This window comes from Prionailurus bengalensis, chromosome A3 (assembly GCF_016509475.1).
Source record: "Prionailurus bengalensis isolate Pbe53 chromosome A3, Fcat_Pben_1.1_paternal_pri, whole genome shotgun sequence".
NCBI lineage: Eukaryota > Metazoa > Chordata > Mammalia > Carnivora > Felidae > Prionailurus > Prionailurus bengalensis.
This window is the reverse complement of record NC_057354.1, coordinates 134461038-134478932: the sequence shown is the minus strand read 5'-3', so window position 1 is coordinate 134478932 and position 17895 is coordinate 134461038. Positions and strand designations below refer to the sequence as shown.

Below are 17895 nucleotides of genomic sequence, written 5' to 3'. Positions count from 1 at the left end.
ACGGGTGGCCAGGCAACACAGTAAAGAATCCTCCCGAAAGAAAGGCTGGAAGACCAAGCTGTAGTGGGTAAGCCTACATACCAGAGTCTCTGAGATGGCCCTCAGAGGAAGGTCCTCATTATAATGATGTGGTCCCACCGGGCTCAGAGAAAACACATGCGTGCTAAGTTACACCTGAAAATATTTCCAACGTCCTAAAGTAAAATGTAGAATGAAGCATTTTAATCTGACTCCACAATGATGTTAATTTATACGACGGGCATCTCCACCAAGGGCTAAACAAAGGGCTTGAGAGGATTAAAAATACATCCACATGGAACCTGCAGCCTAGCGCCGCAAAGGGGTGGCGCTTATCAAGATGGGCTGTGGAGATCCTTCCCTGGGAGTCTTTAACAGAGCCTGGTGAAAATGTCCCGGCAGACTCCCAGAGTCACAAACAGAAAAGCTTAGGGGCCAGACGGGCAGCGGGCGGCATAAAGGGGGGGGAGAGTGGGTGGGGGCTGCAAGGACCGCAGCACAAGCCGCGGCATAAAAGCATTTGGGGGTGGAGGGGCGGAGAGAGGGAGACAGAGGACCCGAAGCAGGCTCTGTGCTGATAGCACAGAGCCCGACGTGGGGCTCAAACTCACGAAGCGTAAGATCATGACCTGCGCCGAAAGTCGGACACTTAACCAACTAAGCCACCCAGGCGCCCCCGAATTCAGTATTTTTAAGACACAGTGTAGGATGTGTGGGCACTCTCCCAGTTTACGGTAGACTTTATTCACTCACTTCACAAGTGCCGACTGAATGTCCGCTGGCTGTCTGAAATCCAAGGTGTGGTCTAAAAGGTAATGAGGGTCTTTCCCGATCTGCTGCTCTAAGGAACGCTTTTTGGTAAAATAGGATGAATATAGAACAATGTAAACACAACAGCAACAACAACAAAAACGACTTAAGACAAAAAAAAAAGAGTGAAAGAACTCAGGTAAAAAGTAGAGGAAGAAAAACACAAAGAACTCAAAAAGAAAATAATTTTTTAAAAAACACAAAGAGTTTAATATGCGTTAACCGTAACAACATGCTGCGTGTGAATTCTCAGAAACATAGCTAAAAAGGTACTAGTGTCAGGAGCTATAATTTTGAAAATAACAGTCTAACTTTTACTAGCTACTTGACCAGGAAGATGCTAGGAGACATGAAATGTTAGGTTATGTTGAATCCATTCACATGCTTTTTGCTACACGTTTGGGCTTTTCTCTAAACTTGCATAAATGGAACACTTCATTGAAACGAATTCAAATGTTACAACTGCTAGCCACAAAGAAAACTGGTGGAGGTGAGCCAGTCTCTCTTCTCCAGCGAGCGGGTAGCAGGAGTACTGAGTGGTAATCGGTAGCGTCTTCGTTACCCCTTATGTTTGGCGAGGAGCCGACTGTGAGAAGCTACCCGAATTGCCACGAGATAGGGTCTACGGGCAGGACACTTAAGATCTAGAGCCCCTGTTGCCTTGAAAGAAAACAAGGTAAATCAGTACAAATTCCACGTCAGGATTAGAAAATGATAGCGGGAAATCGAGGCGATCTTACTTACTTCAAACAGCTTCTTGATTTGACTATGGAGCATACAGTGCCATATTCTTTTTTAAAAGTAAATTTTCATTGATTCCAGCTTCGATTATTCAGTTGAAGTATTATTTCATGTTTTGTTAAATCTCGGCAAAACTGAGAAAGGACTCCTGGTGTCTGTCGCTAGCGTAAAGGGCACTACAAAAACTAGATTTGGCCTCCGAAAATGCAGGACCTAAGTGTGTTCTTGGTAAACAAATGACCGCTGATCATACTCCACAGGCACATTAAGAACAGTTTGTGTGCTTTAAAGCAATCGCACTGCCTTTAGCGTACAGTATTATGTAATTCATGTTTTTTCCAACTTTTGTCTTCACTCCAGTGAGATCAAATCATTGACATTTTTACTGACTTCTGATCAAGTCTGGAAATAATCTCCTCCTGCTCCATGCACCCTTTTATTCTTATAAATTCTTTGTTTTCTTAATGCCCCACTGTAACTGGAAATTCAGGATGGAGCTAATCATAAAAGCCACCCAAGTTCCATTCAGGAAGTCCTCTCCATCCAAGTGAGACTAGGGCCGTGTTAATGAGATCTTTCAGCCACCACGTGAACCTGGGCACAGCACAGTCGTGATGGTGTAAACCAAGGCTGTGCTTTACTAGGAGTTTTACTTTAAAAAGCTTTGGCCTCGTAGGGGACAGCGGATGCTTTCCAGCGATGGCTTTAAATGTGTCTTACTTAACTCAGTTTCTTAAAGCAGGAAGAATATAAATTCTCTAACTGGTGAGAATTGTTTGCAACCGCTGGCTTAAAACTAGTTGAATTTGAAAACTAATTTTTTACATACCTTAGTTTAAATTGGATCCTCTGAAGATGTATCTATCTCAAGGGCAGCGTTTTCTTCCTAGACATGAAAGGGTTTAAAATCATGTAAGATTTTAGCTTCTCTTTCTGGTTAATCAGTCTCAACCAAGGATTCTCAACCTTTCTGAAGTGATGAACCATTAAAAGATCACCCAGTGTGGGCTCACTGTTATATATAAATTTCTACATTTCAATTCATTTGCACAATGATGGCCTATGCTTGAAATTACGGGGTAGGGAAACGTAGGGGGCACCACAGCCTGGAAATGAAAAATGCAATCATTTCAAATAGCCCGCCCCAGGTTAGCCAGCCCTCAGCCCTACCCCAGGCAAGAAAGTTTCCCCGTTTCTCCCCTCCTGCCAGATGTCAGCATACGTGTAGAAGGACAGGTGGGAAGTAAAGGGGCGGAGATGTTCAGTCCCAAGTGTTTGCCAAAGAAGTTGATTTTATCGCACCTTCCCTTTCACCTGCTTTTCCCTCAGCGTCACTCGTCCATAAAGTAAAGGGAAACCGTGCTCTCTAGTTCTCCCTTTTCTGGGTAGGTCTGTTGATTACCTCAAGAGTGAGCCAGGAATTCAGAGATTTTAAAATTGTAAGATACTTCTAAATAGGCTGAGAATTCCTGGTGTAACCAAAAACTATGAAGTCTTAAAACCTTTTAAGTTTAGTGTTTTAGCCAGAAAAATAATTTCATTCAAACAATATTTCCTAATGGTTAGTATTTGTAAGAAAAACAAAAATCATGGTTACAAATATATTTTACTGCAGCACTGCGACATGCAAATGATCTAAAAGAGTTCTCAAGTGGAGAATTTTAGCAAATAAATTTCTAAAATTATTTGGCTAGTCCACTAAAAGTATTGACTGCTATCTAAAACTCACATAAGTAAAAGAGAACACAAAAACAGATTTTCCTGTCAATTTTGGAAATGCTGGTTCAGTTCCAAACGCTTCAATCTCCCAGAATTTGGGAGCTGACCCTTAAACACTCAGCACTGTAAGAAGTATATTGAGAGAAAGCAATAGTTTGCTTCCATTTCCAGTCTCCTGCGGAAGGGCTATGCCCCTGCATACCACTCCACACGTCCAAGGTGAACGGTCTGCCTTCACGTTCTGCTACGTGAACAGAACTATCTGTGGCTTAAAGTGAAGGTAGAGTGGTTTATGAAATATGGTAAAAGGCTAAATGATGCAGAATCGAAGGGACGAGCAAGATCAAAACACCAATTTTCTTATCATTTTCCACCCAGCTTAAAGCAGAGCTTCACATTTGTGAGAATCAGACTGAGCTGTATCTTATAAATAGATACACACACAAACACACACGCACACACACACGCACACACAGACACACACACAGAGACACAGATTCAAAGGAATGATGGTATGACTCAATAACCCATCTGGTTTGTCAATTTCTGTTAATAGTATGAAAAAGAAAACTTTTCCATAATGTTCACAGAACAATGAAATTGACATCTTCCCAGGATCTGGACAACCTAGTTCTTCTAGCTACAGAAACGCACAGAACACAGTTGTGCTACTGGGCAGCAATGCTTCAGTAAAGCACCGTCAGGCACAGGGACCCAGGAGCCACGCTCTCTCCAGAAGACTCGTGGGGAGCCCAGAAGGTGTCTGCCAGATGTGCGACTGCTCCATGAACCTGAACGCCTTTCACAAACTTTGCACACATACGACAAAACAGACACACAAATTCCTCTTTCATTTGTAATCAAAATGTGAATCATCACTGTAGTGAATAAAAATTCATGAGTCAGAATAACATGCAATTTTTTTTATTGTTTTCTAAGTCTAGTGGTACACTTAACACTCTAGTAGTAACTTCACAAACAGCGTAAAGAACGTACTACAGTGATCTTAGGCTGCATTTACTCACCGGAAAAAGAACAAAATGTTGCCTCTGAAATAATTACGAATTATACAATATTGCAAACCAATAAGCACTATTAATACTAAAATGTTAACATTTCAATATATAATGTCAATAACATCCTGCCTTTTAAAAACTGGTTAAAAACATTTGTTAAAGTCATGCGAAATGAACACCTTAAGAAAATGTTAGGTTATACTTCCACATCAAGGCCATAAAACCCCCAAACAGCAACTATTTAGTGCAGTGACTGGTCAACTAAGTAATTTATTCAGTATATTAATAAAAATCTATTCAGTGAAAACCATCACAAATGCAACACTAAATTTGGGCAATGGCACACCTACGATCTATGATCTTATCTGTGACTGCGGATATACTGCCAAAATTAATTCTACATAAATAAGCTATGTTAAAACAACAAAATACTCAATGCATGATGACAAGGTCCATTTCTTGTACGATACTTAAATGTGATCATTCTCTTAACCCCGCTAACAATAAATGGAAAATCTCACCGGTTTTATCTGCTTTTTACCCTTGTCTTGTTACGTTTTTAAACTTTTTAAAGAAGTGTATCCTTTCTTCTGGTCCTCCCCCTGCTCCCCAGGATTAGCATGCTAATTTAGGAATAGATGAAGTACATACTTAATCTACACTCTGCCTGGAGAGAAGGCAATAATTTAGTTTTACCTAATTAAATATTTCCTTGTCATCTGTCAAGTGACACTGACCTTTCTGACATAAGTATTTCCTCATTCTCTCGTTCCATGAATATTTATTAGTGCCTCTATATTACCCATGCCTCCCTGATTCTCCAGAGGAAGAATTCATGTTTCTCCCTCTCACCGCTAGGCTACGAAAAATTGGGCACACAACTGAAAAGAGTCACAGAAAAGACCAGCATGAGTCCTCGAGCAGGTGGATGGTGCTTGTAGCCAGGTCTGGGATTTGGAGGAGAGGGTCCAGGTCCTAGGGAGGTTCCTGGCCCCTCCCCGCAGGCCAATCTCCTAGCAGCTCATAAAGGTCTCGTCACTGGGGCTCCATTTTGAGCACTGTTCATCATCTTCTTATTAATTTTTAAAGCCCTTGTTAAACCATTTATCTATCATATAGAACACCGGTTCTCAATTTATAGAGCATTTACCTTTAGTCTCTGGGCTACTCCATAACCTATAAATTCTTGTCTCTTACCCTCTAAGAGCAAACGTTGCTTCTGGTTCATCTAACGTCATGTCTTCCTTTGAATGTTTGACGAGGGGATGCTGTAGAAAAGGAGTCTCTAGCTTTCATTTTCTTTGGCAAACCACACCCTTTGTGTCTAATAAAATATTTCCGACCTATCTTTATACTTAGATCTTGTCACGAGAAATTTTATGGGGCTGTGTGCCAATGAAAGGTTCAATAACAACGGTGGGTTTTTAAGCTTCTAATTACAAAGACAGTGGAGGGTGAGTGATGAACCACCCTTTCTTACACTTTCCTCTGTGGTATAGTGTATGTTCTTTCACCAAAGACCTTCCCATGCGTTAATTATTTGTGAGTGAAACGTACAAAGATGACATACATGGATGGATTCACTATAAAAACGGGTCAACTTTGTCACAGGGGTACAGTAATCCTACTCTGCTCTCGCTTGTTTTTCTTAAAGAATGCTTTCTCTTTCCTCTCCAAAGCCTGTGGTATCAGAGGAGGCCACTGCATGGAGCTCTGAAGAATCCTTGGAGAGTCTTGTGTAACTTGAACGCTGGCTTCGCTTATGCGTCATGCTTTTTAGGTTTTCATTCTGAATAGCAGTTGGGTTGGAACTAGAACCGGGCCTCAGAATGACTTGGGAAGTCTCCCTCATTCCTTCCATTTCATCAAAACTCTGATTAGATCTGTTAGCTGGTGCACTGTTGTTGTTCAGAGTGACAGTACTGGGTGTTCGGTTCAGATTGTAGGGTTTCTGACACGCTGGCCAGTTTTCTTCAGGGCTGCTGGCTATCAAGCTACATTCGGAAGGGCTTTTCTTGTCTTCGGAACAAATGGACATCCGAGCTATGATTGGATCTTGCAGGCCACTCAAGCTGTGCGGTATTCCCCGTTTTCCACTGTGGCTGTCATCTTCAAGCTCGATGAGATTCGCCTTTTCAAGCTGGGAATCATCCGCCCCTTCATTGTGAAGAGAGTGATTGGGAGAACTTTCGCTGGATCTGACTCCTGAATCGGACGAGTCCTTTTTGTCAAGGAGAGCATCTGACAAATATTCTTTCGCTTTAATGAAGGTTCTAATCGGCTCTGCAGTGTGTTCTGGAGACTTTGATACTCTCTCTACCTTCCCTTCAACTTTTTTATCTTTATCATCTTTGAGCAATGGAGTATTATCTGATTCTTCTGTCCCAGATTCATCTTCATCACTTGGAAGTTTCTGGTAGCGCAGTCCACCTCCCTTAAGCTTCAAATCTGTCTGGAAGAGACTCGACCTTTCTGAGGACTTCTTGCCTGGGAGAAGCTTACTGCCAGACTGGTCAGATTTCTCATCTTCTTCAGTGATAGGATCCAGGGGTGAGGCATCATTGGTGGAAACCCCTGATGAAGAATAATCTATAACATCTCCTCTCTTCATTAAAAATGACTTCCTTCCATCATCTTGCTTTGGTTCACTATCCTTCCCTTTTTCTGGTTCTAGATTAGAATGAATGGAGCCCCCTGATGAGCTCTGACCCAGATAATATGTGCTATGTGGAGAAGATCTGCCACTAATTGTTGTAGAACCTGTACCCCCTTCTAACTGAGACATCTGAGCAATATATTCTCTATAGGCATCTCTATACTCGGCCTGCACCTTATCAGTAAGCTTTGAAATTTCAATACTGGAATCCTGGGAATTGAGACTCGAAAGACTTGGGGTTCTGCGAGTTTGTGACTGTGAAGACAGAAAAAAATAAATTTAAGAATTCAAGTAAGCAAAAAAAAGAAAAATAAAAAGGCATAAATATCAACTTAGGAAATATATATGTACACGCAGAATTTTTAGTGTCCTCAAAATACCAAATTCCTTTAAAAGAATTGTACATAACACAGTTTAATAAAAGCTGGGAACTTATGGATAATTTTACTGTTATTAGAAAGCTTTATATAATTTTAATAAAATTAGTTTATTATTAATCTTCTAAAGTATAATTAAAGGTTATATTAGCAAATAATCTTAGCATTTGTTTTTAGAACATCAAACTTTTAACTTTTATTTGAGGTAAAAGTCACCTTCATTGATATAACATGAAAATTCCTCTTAGAGAAGACAAAGAAGATTAGGGTTAACATAGATCTCAAGAACAAAATACTCAAGTCTTCAATGTATCTTAAAAAGAAACTTTCTCTGATGAGCACCGAGTGTTGTATGAAAGTGTTGAGTCACTATATTATACACCTGTAACTAATATTACACTGAATGCTAGCTAACTGGAATTAAAAAAAAAATTTAATAAGAAAAAAATAATTATTTGCTAAATATCCTTGAAATTAAAAAAAAAGAACCTTTACCTAATTTGTATGACGTAAAGTTACTGCCAAATTTCAATTAAGAAAATGTACTGTAAATGCCAAACAATAGCAATAATAATTTAAAAGGATTAAAGCATAGAGTGCAATAGAAAAGACAAACACAGGATCCAAGTGAACAGAAATGGAAGCCATGAGGCCAACAGTCAGATCCCAGTAAACAGAGAAATGAGGTATTTTTAAAAGTTTGATTTCCAATGTGAAGTTTTAGGATTAGCATTGCTTTAGATCTCAGAAAAGCTAATAAATGAGGAGTAAAGACTACAGATTAGGAAAAAGAGGAGGGAAATTGAAGAAAAAGAATCAAGGAAGTCTTAGAAGGGACAAGAGCAAAGGCTGGAGCCATGAAGCAGAAACAAGGAGAGGAGTCTTCCACAGGGAGAAAATGACCCATCTCCTTGAGAAGGGCCCCTGCCGGTGGATTGAGACCATAAGGAGAGCACCCTTCTCCACTCTCACATGCACTGTGTCCACGAGGCTTCAGGAATCCATGAGGTCTAAACAACTCCCAAAAGAACGTCCTGTGACGATGCCAGCTGTCTCTCACTCTCGGTCCCACAACAGTGTCCAGCGGGCCTTCCAGAGGCTCCATGACACGTGAGGCCACAAGAGATTTAATGCAGAAGCAGATATGGGGGTCTGGTTGCCTTCTGCTGAGCCAGGCATTAAAGAGATTTGCAAAACAATCCCATTTTCACTAAAGTTTGCTTTGTTTGGGAAATATTGTCATTTCTCATGAAAATGTTATTTATGTTAACATGTAATGTGTTTATTTTTAAATAAATTCATAAATATTTCTAAAGTTTCTCCGTTTTTATTTCTAATATGGTAAATACTGACAGATACAAGTCACATAAACAAAAGCTATCCGGGGTCTTGGGTGATCTTGAAAAGTGCAAAGCGACTCTGAGATTACGGCAAAGTTTGAGAGCCGCCGCATTAATGGGAAGGCCATGGGTTTCCAGGTCACGGTAGGAAATGCCAAGCATGGCAAAGCAGAGGATGAGGATTTCTTAAGGAATGCTAAAAGGAATTCCAGGGAAAAGAAAGGAAGCACTGTTGGTAGAAACACAGGGACAAAAGGGTCAAGTGTGAACACATCTCATAAAAGAAGGGAATTTTTATCTCAGTCAGTACCCGATTATAAGATGGTTTCCCAACATAAAGAAAAAGGTTCCGGTATATATTAAAAGACAACATCAGCAGCAGCAGCAGCAACAACAACAACAACAACAACAACAACAACAACAACAAAATGTGTTTACTACCAGACTAAACCAAACCCTCTTAAAAATGGCAGACCTACCAGGTACCGCTTTTCCTAAATGCCACTCACTCCCTCTCAGAACGGTTTCTTGTGGTGGCCGTTTCCTGCTTTTCCTCCCTGGCCTGTCCTCTCTTCTGCATCCTGCTCTGTTTTCCCCTAGTTTCTTTTTCTTATCTTCTCCTCACTCCATCTCATGTGTCTCTCACGGTCCTCTTTATTCCTGATTCTCACCTGGCCTCTCTCTGCTAAGAACACCAGAAAGTGGAACTCACCCATTGCTCACCTCAGATGATAGAAAGAAAATGAGGATCCCTACACACTGGGCATATGTACTGAAAACCAAATTATGCTGTTCAAAGGGGTAATATGTGGCCATTTTCCAATAGAGATGTATCTTAGCCCCTGACTACTGACTTTCACAGGAAAATAGCAAGCGAAGCCTGAACTCCATCGACCAGCCCAACCAAAGTAGCCCGGTTCCCATTTACTCTCTATGCTGTTACCCTAGTGCACTGTTTTAACAGTTCTTACCCATTTCCAAAATGATCTTATTTTTTCTTTATTTTACTGACTGTCCCCTCCAGAAAAGTACAGTTTCTTGAAAATCTGGAGCCCTCTGTCTTGTTCACTGAGGTACTCGTTAAGTATTTTCCGAATGACTACATCAACGCACCAAGATATTCTCAGTGAATTAAATATCGCCCTCCCTCTTCAGTAATGTGAAAAATGACATTTAATAAATACCTGCCAACTTAGATTACTGTGACGTGGGGCACCTTCATCTAGGCCAAGGGTATTCAGTTCCTCAAAGCTGAAGTTCAGTGTGTAGGGGGTCTGACTGGAAAGCTCAGTATGAGGCAGCTCGTTGTGGGAGGAGCGCCGAGCAGACTCGCCGTGGGGAACCGGGCCGCCGCTGTTCTCACTAAGTAGACGCGAGTCTTCGGGGACCGCTTGGTTTTCTGCACTTCTCATTTCTAGTACCTTAACGGAAGGAAAAAGAACATCAATATCCACACTGACAAATCACAGTTTCGGAGCTTTAAAAATTATTAAAAAAAAATAAAACACTATAAAGTTACTATAATGAAAATGAAAAGGCAGACTTCTTGTGAGTTTCTAATGGATTTGAAATATATCTGCTTATCTTTCACTTCAATTACACTAAAAGAAGTAGTGGCAAAATCATCACGTGTACATCATGCGCTAATCTGGCCATTGTGTTATTATTACTTTAGTTTAAAATTTAACTCGACTCCGATGTTACTATTACTTTAGTTCAAAATTCAGTTTATATTTTGTTAACATTTAACAAACAGAATGCAACTGTGGTGTGTCAAAGAGAACCAGAGCCAGAGAGTAGCTGATACGGTGAAGGCAGATTCTAATCAGCAACTATTGCAACCGGGGAAAAGAGAGCTCAAGACAGCACTGAGCCCAATCCGGAAAGCAGTGTGGACAAGCGAGGAGTGGGGTGGGGGTGGGTGGGTGGAAAATCTCTAAGAGGAAACCCCAAGGTCAAGGGAATTCTGGCCAAACTAACTTGACAGGATTCTCCGAAAGGCAGGCCAGGGTGATCAGATATCATCTAGGGGGTGATGGGGAACGAGGGGTGTGATCGGGTACCAAAGGCTATCAGAGAGCGCGGGTGGGAGTCCTTTCTAAACTGACTTCACGTGATCCTTGCTAACACTGGGCGATGCAGGCCTGGCAAGGACAGACCCCGAGGCTGAGGCCTAGAGGCACAGAGAGCCTGGCTAGAGGCAGGTCAAAGAAAAAAGGCTTCGTCAGTGAAAGCGTGGAGAATTGGCAGGTTGCCTCTTCCCCAAATTTCCGAGTGACATGTCCAAAAGACAGAGGTTACCACACACTGCTGTGGATATTCTACCAACGAGAATACAGAAAAACAGCAGTTTAGGCCAGTGCTGATCAGCGCTTGCCTTATACACTACTGTAAATAACTCCATACATATAAGATATCTTACCGTGCTTCTAAAAAGATGCCAGTCCCCAAAATTCATATTCATCTCTTTCTTCAGCTCATCAATGTTACACTGAGCTAACACACGGCCATTTATGTTTGCCTGAATGGAAACAAATGCAAGTAGAAAAACAAAGAAAATATGAGACATTCTGAAACAGTAGCGATTAAAAAGTACCTTTCCATTAGCACTAAAAAAAGTCATTACAGACTAGAAAACACTGACCTAAAAAAGGTTATTAGCCTATGTAATAATACAATACCACTGATCAATATCTGATCAATATCCACCACTCCGTATTTTTTCCAAGTGTCTTAGCACGCAAGTAATACAAATCACTCTTCAGGGACCAACCCGAGACCTAACCCTCCCAACTACTTCCCAAACTACCTACACCCTGTCGTAAGCAATAAACACAACTGTTAGTTCGTCTCTTCTAATCTGGTAACATATGAACACGAACCGAAGCTTCTGGGCGGGGCAGAGTCATCTGTCCTTGTTAGTGTGTCAGTCACAGACTAAGTTCCAAGTGAGGTAAGTTCTGACAAGCTCGTTTATCAGCTATGTTAGATAACTTCAGCCATGAAGAATGTCCACCCACTAATTTCCCAATTTATTGAATTCACAAAAAATGACTGTATCACACTGGGTCTCTAGAATTCTAGTTTCCCCCAGAGAACGGATGAAATTTTCTTTATTAATAGTAGGTACCTTGGCTGATTTTACAAAATACAAAGCCTGGTTTTATTAACTGTGGTAAAATTACGGACTGCTTGTGTTTAAAACCGACAGAATGAGGGCGCCTGGGTGACGCAGTCACTTGAGCGTCTGACTCCTGATTGCAGCTCAGGTCACGATCTCACGGTTCGTGGGATTGAGCCCAGCATGGGGCTCTGTGCTGACAGTGCAGAGCCTGCTTGGGATCCTCTCTCCCTCTTTCTGCCCCTCCTCTGCTCACTCAAGTTAATTGTGAAGACACAAGTGCACAGAGCAAGCCCATGACAGAGGTCCTGCTGCAGAAATGCAAAGCAGTTCGCAGCACTTAAAAAACCAGGGCTAAGATGGGCCTCAGAAGCCAGGGCTGTCAGTAAAGAGCTGAGTGGAAAGAAAATGCTGTCAAGATGGAAACAAAATTGCCCACGATTCAAGTTGGAGGCCTCATCCTTTCCTGATACTACCCAAGTGGCCCGGAGGAGAGAGTCAGGTTTGTACCTTGGGAAGGCAATGCTTGATGCTTTTGCAAACAGGGATCAGCACTAACTAGATCTGTAAGGAAACTGACATTATCTGAAACCTTTCCGACTAAACGTAAGTTAAGATTAGTAAAATGGTATCTCATTTTAGATGCTCATCATTCTTTACAAAACTTTTTTTAGATGCCATTCTTTGAAGTAGAGGCTTGTAACTAATGTTCTACTCTACTGCAGTAAAAGAAAAAGCATAACTTAGTGCAAATATCCACTCTAACAGGGACGCAGGCTTGTATAATATGGGAAGCCTCCCCTGAATCCCAGGCGTCACTGTCCACCTTTGCGGTGGCCGGGAGAGTAGGAAGAATAGGACATAGGAGGAATAAACTTCCTCATGCATGTGAGCCTCGCACACCAAACCTATGAGGGCTCATCAAATGGGACATACTCCTAAGTCCTATTAACACATAAAAGTGAGAACTTGGGGAAAATGAAGCAAGTGTGGTTTACTCTGATAATTATTAAGTCACAAATAATACAAAGAAAATATAACAGAAAAAGCCTTTAAATGTTCTGTGTTGCATATTGGAGACATGAGTTACTGTTTATCTAAATGTGAAGTTCCTCAGAGCTTTGTATTTCTCATCAAGGCATTTTTACTTATATTCGATCATTTAAAAAATAACATTGTGGGGCGCCTGGGTGGCTCAGCTGGTTAAGCATCTGACTTCAAATCAGGTCATGATCTCACAGTTAGTGCGTTCGAGCCCCACATCAGGCTCTGTGCTGACAGCTCGGAGCCTGGAGCCTGCTTCGGATTCTGTGTCTCCCTCTCTCTCTGCCCCTCCCCTGCTTGTGCTCTGTCACTCTCTCTCTCTCTCTCTCTCTTAAAAATAAACATTAAAAAAAATTAAAACAATAACACTGTAATACAGCTACTGTCTTTTATCCACCTATAAACTAAGGACCAGTAGGGCAATTTTAGGATACAAAAGAGCAAGAATCACGTTTCCATTTGGAGCTTTCCCATTGCAACAGAGAATGGATCTTTGAGCTGCTGGAACTGAAGCGTTCGTTGTCCACAGAGCCCGTCCCCACACCCTCAGTCCTGCTTCGAGTCAGCAGGTCAGGGTGCACATCACCTTTTTGATTGTTGCACAATACTGAGGCAGCATACTCTGGTCCAGCCCCTCTATTTGCTTCAGTTTCTCACATACCGCATCCACATTCATTGAATTCAGTGATACCACTGCTCCTGAGGCTGGGCCTGACCCCTAGATAAGCCATGGAAAAATAACATGTGTGAATAGCATTTCATGCCAGATGCATGTAGCGCATGACAGAGAAACTCTCATGAAGTTACACTAAGAAGTACTCCAATTAATAACAAATTTTCAAACGAACGTTAAAAACAACAAATATGTGTAGTATGGGAAAATGCCATTAGGGAACAGATTTAGCTACTGTTCTGGTTTAATGAGCGGCTTGTATTCTAGCAAATAAAGCCTGATCAAAACGACTTTTCTATGAAGATAGAGCATTCCGTGAATGAAGCCTAGGCCAACTTCTCAAATGTTTACAGCCTGACCGCAGAAAAGTAGGGTACAGCCCTTAATCACAGAAAGGACAGGGGGTTAAAAAAAAGGAAAGAAAAAAAAAGGAACAAAGAGGGAAAATTCAGATGACTGTATTATAAAAATACAAAAGGCAAATCTATGAAATATTTTTTTAAATGCCTATACTGAACAGCTTTAAATGTCTCTACATACTAGCTTGACAGTCTATGAGAGCTGAAGTTTTCACACCTTGACCAGATTTTATATCCAAGGAATTTAAAACTTCCCTTTAAGAATCTATACAATAAGCATGTAAATATAAAACAGAAATATTACTTCTTAACACAGGTAAAAGTAAATACAATCCATTAAAATGTGGTTTCATTTAAAAGAAAAATCACAATAATAAATAATTCTAGTACTTACTTAGAAGAAAAACAACTTCTGAATGTGGTGACGTACTAAAGAAGTGTTTGCCCTGTGGTCAATTATATATGGATCTCCTCAATTATAGGTGTGGACATTGAGGTCTAAACAGGTTAAGTTTTGACTTCAAAGTCACAGAACAAATAGCTAGTTAGTAGCAGATTTGTACCAGAACCCTAACTTATCAGGTCTTACAACTTCCTATTTCCCTTGTTCCAACGGACTATTTTTGAAGAATTTAAAGAAACTAGGGGGTACCTGGGTGGCTCAGTCGGTTAAGCGTCCGACTTCAGCTCAGGTCATGATCTCTCAGTTTGAGAGTTCAAGCCCCGAGTCGGGCTCTGTGCTGACAGCTCAGAGCCTGGAGCCTGCTTTGCATTCTGTGTCTCCTCCTGTCTCTGCTCCTCTTATGCTCATGCTCTCTCTCTCTCTCTGTCTCTTGATAACAAATAAGCATTTAAAAAAATTTTTAAAAAGAAAAAAATTTAAAGAAACTATAACCACAATAAAGAAAAGACAAACCAACTAGTCTAGCAGATAAAGACAACGTTCAAATGATCTGCCCTGTATACCACTCAATCTAACTTAATAATATCCTATCCTCAAGGATGTGTAAACATATTTTCTACTGCCTCTTTTACCATTATCAGGACAAAAATACACGATAACACAGCCAAAACTGCCTATTACCCAGTTGCTAAACGTTATTTGTAATGTGAGAGCACATACACACAAACAACATATACACAGCACATATCTTTATTATATATAAATATAGCTAGGGAATGAGACCGTATTGAACAGGGAGTTGGAGTATTAATTTTATGACAGTTAGGGAATCTCTGCAAGTTAACAAGTATGAGACGGACCCATAAAAGTTTGGAAGTTAATGACTTGGAATATACTGCACCAAACATGTTTACTCAGAGTTTGTTTTTAATTAAATGTAAATTTGAAACATGCATATATTATACGGTCCGAGGTACAACTGCTTCAAAAAATACTAACAGCAAAACACTAGTATTTCCATAATTTGGTTTTCCTATCTCTACACATAGTTCTATTTTCTGCCTGGATGAGTATAGCCAATATTCAACATGCTAATTATCCAGTATCTACTATACAAATTTAAAATGCTTTTTATGAATTCTTAATAACCATATTTGTTTTATCTTCCTTTCCTTTTAAACAGCTTTATCGAGATATAATTCACATACCCTACAATTCTCCCTTTAAAAGTAGATGATTCAGTGGTTTTTAGTATACTTGCATAGTTGTAAAACCATTACCACAATCCATTTTGCGACATTTTCATATCCCTAAAAAGAAATCCCTGTACCCGTTAGTAGTCATTCTCCACCCTTCAACATCCATTCCCAACCCCTGTCAACTACTAATCTTTCTGTCTCTAGACCTGCCTATCCGGGACTTTTTATATAAATGGAGCCACACAACATGTGACCCTTTGTGTCTGGCTTCCTTCAGTTAGGATCATGTTTTCAAGGTTCATCCGTGTCACGGCGTGCGTAGGCACTTCATTGTTTTTACTGGTGAATGATATTCATCTTTTAAATGGTCTTCATTGCTGCCTTCCAAACATTTTTATTCCTTAACCTGTCTCTTCTCTCTGGATGCATTTATACTTTACATATTCTTGGTTCAAAAGTCACAGCTTGATCAACAAAATAATTATCATAATGGATTATAACTTATTCTGTATAGAATGAGTCCATACTGCTATAAAGGAACAACTGAATAAGTGAAATAATTAAGTGAAAATAAGTAACTGAATAAATAATTGAGGAATAAAAAGACAGCTTTTCCTAACAGAATTGAATTAATAATTGTAGAAGAAAGAAACAGAAAGTTACCATTAAGAAAGCACCACAACAAGAGTGGCTGTATCTAAGATGCATCCATGTGTACTGAACTTAATGGGCAAAAGTATGAGTAGAAACAGGATATTTGCAGAGTATCAAAGTATCTCTCCCACGATATTTATTCGTTAAAAAGGGGAAAATACAACTTTACAGTGTTGAGACCTGGCAGAGGCAGCCTTACCCAAGCGATTAAGGTTAGCATTAGCAGCAGTAAGACTCCGGCCCAGCACAGACCCTCTAACAGGATGCGCTGAGAAGGGCATGGCACCACCCCTGTGGGTCTCTTACCAGAGACATATAACCTCCAGCTGAGAAACCCAAACAGAGGGACAGTCTGTAAAAGACCTGACCGGTATTCTTCAGAAGCGATAATCAAGGTCATGAAAGACAAGGAAGGACCAAGGAACTGTCACAGATCAGAGAACTCTAAGGAGAAATATAAACAAACACAACTAGATTGGCTCTTGGGCCAGAACAACGACATTAGTGGAAAACCGGTGAAATTCAAAGTCTGTAGGTAGTTAACAGTTATCGTACCGATTTTAACTTCTGCTCTTAAACAGTATGCTACAGTCATGAAAGATGTTAACACGAAGGGAATACTATTTTTATACCTTTTCTTTAAGTCTAAAATTATTTTAAAGTAAAAAGGTTTTTTTAATCCCCCCAAAACTCTATTTCTGACTATGCTAAAAAGGAAAAGTATCATAGACATGGAACAAATTAACTCTGTCAGCTCGGGGGGAAACGTAAACTTTTAGAGTATCTTATTTCCACAGAGAATCTGGGAGCTCAGCGATAGAGCAATGCCGATAGATACCACTGTTGTCCTTCGAAAAAACAAAGTTCCACATAATTTTACTTTTATGCACCTTTAAAATGTTTGCATTTTATCAATTATTTTAAAACATAATTTCTGTATCACTGGGGATGATGCAGAAAATGTATACTCTCTGAATGACTTTTAGAAGCTTTATAAGAAAAGCTAAACACACACATGATCATAAGATCCCAAAGCCAGAGTCTGACTCCTGGTTATATGTAGGTAGGACTTTTTCAAGATGAGGAGTAAATTATCAATAAATTAAAATATGTTACATTGGAGAAATGGTAATTACCTGCCAGGTCTTTTCTAAAATAATCACATATAGGGGCGTGTGGGTGCTCAGTCAGTTAAGGATCCAACCCTTAATTTCCACTCAGGTCGTGATCTCACAGGTTTGTGAGATCGAGCCCCATGTGGGGCTCCATGCTAACCGTGTGGAGCCTGCTTGAGATTCTCTCTTTCCCTCTCTCTCTGACCCTCCCCGCCGCACAGGTACAGGCATATGCGCTCTCTCTCCAAATAAACAAACATACATTTAAAATAATCACATATAATACAATTATTTTGAAACCAAATGAGTCTTAGTAATCAAAATAATGATTTTTGGATGGAAACCTCATAAAAGGACAAAGACTACCAAAGTGATAAGGAAAAAGAGTACTTAATAATTCAACAGGTAAATGAATAGAAAACCAATTATATTACTTTGACAAAATACGGAATGGTAATATTCTAAAGTTTATCATGCATTCTTATTTGAAATATATCAGCTATCAGTCTAGAACAGATCATTTCAACATATATCACAATTTATTTTTAAAACATTTCTAATGCAGATATTTGAATACAAAAGATGTTAGTTTGTTTAAACTGTTAAATATAAACTTCAAAACGCACACAAGTCAGAATTTCTTTAGGGAA

General features: G+C 40.1%; 1 protein-coding gene across 19 annotated transcripts in view; it reads right to left on the bottom strand.

Annotated features, from left to right (window-relative positions):
* Positions 1-1011: 1011 nt before the first annotated feature.
* Positions 1012-17895, bottom strand: part of KIDINS220 (kinase D interacting substrate 220) — a 100435-nt gene continuing 83551 nt past the window's right edge. For 15 of the 19 annotated variants that reach the window (XM_043604587.1, XM_043604591.1, XM_043604592.1 and 12 more), the window contains 4 exons: positions 13429-13560; positions 11100-11198; positions 9862-10098; positions 4197-7215 (listed from right to left, as the gene is read on the bottom strand). In XM_043604587.1, the coding sequence (XP_043460522.1) occupies positions 5953-7215; positions 9862-10098; positions 11100-11198; positions 13429-13560 (1731 nt within the window). In that variant the 3' untranslated portion in view covers positions 4197-5952. Of the gene's footprint in view, positions 1489-2398; positions 2456-4196; positions 7216-9861; positions 10099-11099; positions 11199-13428; positions 13561-17895 lie in introns of those variants that run through there. The other 4 variants (XM_043604602.1, XM_043604604.1, XM_043604603.1 and 1 more) reach the window with 1 other exon arrangement.